At 49.5% G+C, this 4,098-nt stretch overlaps 1 protein-coding gene across 1 annotated transcript; it reads left to right on the top strand.

The window, feature by feature from the left end:
- The first annotated feature begins 1,676 nt into the window (after positions 1–1,676).
- On the top strand, positions 1,677–3,113 carry LOC125998773 (melanoma-associated antigen B2-like). Its single transcript, XM_049766840.1, has one exon. It carries the CDS (start codon positions 1,677–1,679, stop codon positions 3,111–3,113), a length of 1,437 nt encoding a protein of 478 aa, XP_049622797.1.
- Positions 3,114–4,098: the final 985 nt, after the last annotated feature.

The following is a 4,098-nucleotide window of genomic DNA, read 5'->3' on the forward strand; positions in this document are numbered from 1 at the left end:
ATGGCGAGTTTGGGTGAAGAAAAAAATGGTGGGATCAGGGAAAGGTAGAGGGGGTGAGGCAGGTTTGGGGTGAGTAAGAAAATGGTGGGGGAAAGGGAGAGGGGGTGAGGCAGGTTTGGGGTGAGTAAGAAAATGGTGGGGGAAAGGTAGAGGGGGTTGTGGGTTTGGGTTAGTAAGAAAATAGTGGGGTAGGGGAAAGGCAGAAGGGAGATAAAATGATAGGGGTGAGTGGAATATATGTCAGACATGGGGTAAAGGCAGAGGGAGGTGGCAGGGTTTGGTTGAGTGTTGCAAATGATGGAGAGGGGGAATGGTGGAGGAAAATAGTGGGGTGGGCTGAGAGGGAAAATGGCAGGCATGGTGAAAAGCAGAGACAGATGGTGGGGTTTGGGTGAGTATGGAAATAACAGGGGAAGGAAAAGGCAGAGGGGAATGTTTGGACAGGGGAATGGCAGATGGGGATGGTGGGGTTGGGGTGAGTGGGAAAATGTGGTGGGTGTGAGGAAAAGGCAAAAGAAGATGGTGCGGTTCCTGTGAGGGGGAAAATGCCGGGGAGGCAAACAGCAGAGGGAAATGGCAGGGTGGGGGAATGGGAAAAGGGGATGTGGGATGGGGTGAGTGGGTAAATGTGGTATGGGGGAAAGGCAGAGAGAGATGATGGGTTTTGCGTAAGTGAGGAAATGGCAGTGTTGGCGAACAATGGTGCAAATGGCGAGATGGTGGAATAGCAGAGGAAAATGACATGGTTTGGGTGAGAGGGAGAATATGTAAGATATAGGAGAAAGGTGGGGAGAGATGATGGAGTTAGGATGTGGGAGAAAAGACAGCTGAAAGTGGTGTTGTGGGGGGAACTTTATAGGGAGATGATGTGCAGAGTGTGGGGAATGTGGAAGTGGGGGAATGTGGTGAGTGATGAGGAAAAGCATAGAGATGGTGGGGTAGAGGAATGGTGGAAGGAGATGACTGTGTTGGGGAGGCTGAGGTTGGATAGCAGGGTATGAGGGTGACAGCATAGTGGAGGTAGAGAGGGGGAATGCATTCATTCATACCAAATGCTATGAGATGGTTGAGTAGATGTCAGCAGGGTAACAGGGTTTGGGGGAAGACCAGGATTAGATGTAGTTGTGGGGAAAGGTGTTGAGGAGAGGAATGGTTGGAGGGGAGAAGACAGGGCTATAGATGAGTACAGGGTGTTTGGCAGGGGATGGGGAGACAGTGGGGATGAGGTTAAGTGGAGGAATGGAATGGGGGTGGAGAATAACGGGAGGAGCTGGTAGGGTTGGGGTGAGTTCGAGAAGGGTATATGTGTTGAGGTAGACAATGGGGTATGGGTGGGTTGGGGAACTGGTGGAAAAGATGAGGGAGATGACAGTGTTTATATTAGAGTACATGCAGCATGGCTGGGACAGGGTGATAGTGATAGTGTATAGTGACATTAGGGTTTGCAGGATGCAGGGTGGCTATTGGTAGGGTGATGTGGTGACGTTCAGGGGACAGTAAACTTCTGAGTGGGTGGGGCGGGTGGCAGGTGTTTTGGGGTTCCTCAGAGTGCAATGCTGCCCTCCCAACACTCAGAAGTATACCTGGGGAATCAGAGCTGAGCGTCCCTTCCCAGGGTGCACACATTTCCTTCTCTGTCTTCCAGGTCTCCATTTTCCTATACATTCTGACTGACCATGCCTCGTGGGCGCAAGAGTAAGCAGAAGGCCTCTGAGAAGCGGCGCCAGGCCCGACTGGAGACCCAAGGCCATGCAGTGGCTCAAGCCACCAAAGCAGCAGCAAAAGCCTCGGCTGAGGCAGGTGTGGCAGCAGCATCAATGGCCTCAGTTGAGGCACTTCTGGCAGGAGCAGCAGAGGCCTCGGCTGAGGCACTTCTGGCAGGAGCAGCAGAGGCCTCGGCTGAGGCACTTCTGGCAGGAGCAGCAGAGGCCTCGGCTGAGGCCCTTCTGGCAGGAGCAGCAGAGGCCTCGGCTGAGGCCCTTCTGGCAGGAGCAGCAGAGGCCTCGGCTGAGGCCCTTCTGGCAGGAGCAGCAGAGGCCTCGGCTGAGGCCCTTCTGGCAGGAGCAGCAGAGGCCTCGGCTGAGGCACTGCTGGGAGGAGCAGCAGAGGCCTCGGCTGAGGCACTTCTGGCAGGAGCAGCAGAGGCCTCGGATGAGGCACTTCTGGCAGGAGCAGCAAAGGCTTCAGCACAGGCAGCTGTAGCAGCTGGCAAGGCAGCCACAGCCACCAAAGGAAAAGCTGCTGCAGTGGCTGCATCCATTGTACCGGTGGTAGTGAAGAAAAGAGCAGCCACAAAGGGAAGAAAAGCTGAAGATGTGGGAAAGAAAACCTCTACTCCTCAGCCTATGCATGGTACTAAGGACCAGCCTCTTGCTGCCTCAGCTGCCAATTTTAAGAAGTCCCAGGAAGAACAACATGTGGCCACTTCTTCCAAGAGTCAAAAAAAGAAGGCATCCTTCCTTGCAATCCCACTGTATCTAAATCCGGATAAGTTAGCCAGGAAGGCTGTGGTGCTGGAGCAGTTCCTGTTGTACAAATTCAAAACAAAGAAAGTCATTCTGAAGAAGGATATGCTAGAGATCATCGGTGCAGAGTTAGAAGGGCACTTTGACGAAATCCTAAAGAAAGCTTCAGTGCGCATTGAGATGGTGTTCGCAGTCAAAGTCATGGAAGTAGACCCAGTGATCCACTCCTTTGATCTGGTGAGCAAGATTAAACTCCCCAACAATGGGAGGCTGCGTCCTGGCCAGGGGCTCCCCAAGACCGGTCTTCTGATGCATATCCTGGGCATCATCCTCTTGAAGGGCAACCGCGCCACGGAGGAAGATCTCTGGAAATACCTGAGCATAATGAAAATATTTCCTGGAAGGAAGCACTCCACCTATGGGGAGCCGCGGAAGCTGATTACAAAAGATATGGTGAGGCTCAACTATCTGGAATATAGACAGATCCCCAAGAGTGATCCTCCACGCTTTGAGTTGCTCTGGGGCCCCAAAGCCTATGCTGAAACCAGCAAAAAGCAAGTCCTGGAGTTTATGGCAACAATCAATCGCCAAGATCCCAGCGTATTACTGGCCCAGTTCAAAGACCTTTTGAAAGAAGAAGATAAGTAAGAACCCAAGTTACAGCTATAACCGAAGAAGACAGGAACTTTGATTCCTCTATGACTGTGCAGAAATAGATTTTCATCCTTACTGAAGTCAGGTTTTTTCCTTTTACACAAGTTCTGATATCAGCATAGGCATTATGTTATTTGAAATTGGGGGAATACCCCACAGTTAGTATTAAGGTGAAAAAATAAGTTACTATGATGTTCGTTTGTCAGATAATTTTTCACAGGAAACAAGCTTTGCACTGTATTTCTTAGATTGTTCATTAAGTTTAGAAAATTAAACTTAATACATTTAACCTTGAAGTTCCCGACTTATTTACGCCACTGTGTGTGTGTGCACTCCTTCAATGCAATGTGCTGGCACTAAGGGTGCTAAGTGGAGGAAATTTTAGCCTCTACTCAGAAATCTTGAGCCTGTCAGTTAGACTCACACAAGTAATATGACATAGAGGTGAAATTTGAAGGGACGACGGGGGGGGGGGGCATATTCTTTATGCTTGTTGCTGAGTGGCATTTTTCTGAGTAGCAAGGCAGTATGGAAATTTAGGCATGTACAATTCCTCCTGAAATATAATTTTCATTGGCACTATGTGTGGGCAAGAGTCTGGAAGTTGTTAGAAAGGTCAACACCTCAGATCCAAGTTGAGAGTCCAAAGCCTGTGGTTAACATACATTTTATGGCTACTGAGGGCTTGATACTCTATGGTATAGTGAACATAACAAGGTGGTTTGGATTAAAAGATAATTGTACAAATGCTTTTTATGTGGACACTAATTCTACTAGCTCAAGATATATGTAGCTAAAGATGACCATTCTACACCTCTACACCTGAATGAAGTAAACCGCAAGAATATTGATCTATGTTGTTTTAGTTAGGGCCTTTTGGGAGCTACAGAGACAGTGCTCAGGGCTTACCCATGGTTCCATACACAGGCTTTCCCAATCTTTGGGGTCTAGCGTAGAACCCAAGTTGGACACCTACGTC

Source organism: Suncus etruscus, chromosome X, assembly GCF_024139225.1.
Source record: "Suncus etruscus isolate mSunEtr1 chromosome X, mSunEtr1.pri.cur, whole genome shotgun sequence".
NCBI classification, from domain to species: Eukaryota; Metazoa; Chordata; class Mammalia; order Eulipotyphla; family Soricidae; genus Suncus; species Suncus etruscus.

Excerpts from the sequence above, each read along its gene's own strand:
- LOC125998773 (XM_049766840.1), top strand. The coding sequence starts at position 1,677 with ATGCCTCGTGGGCGCAAGAGTAAGCAGAAGGCCTCTGAGAAGCGGCGC.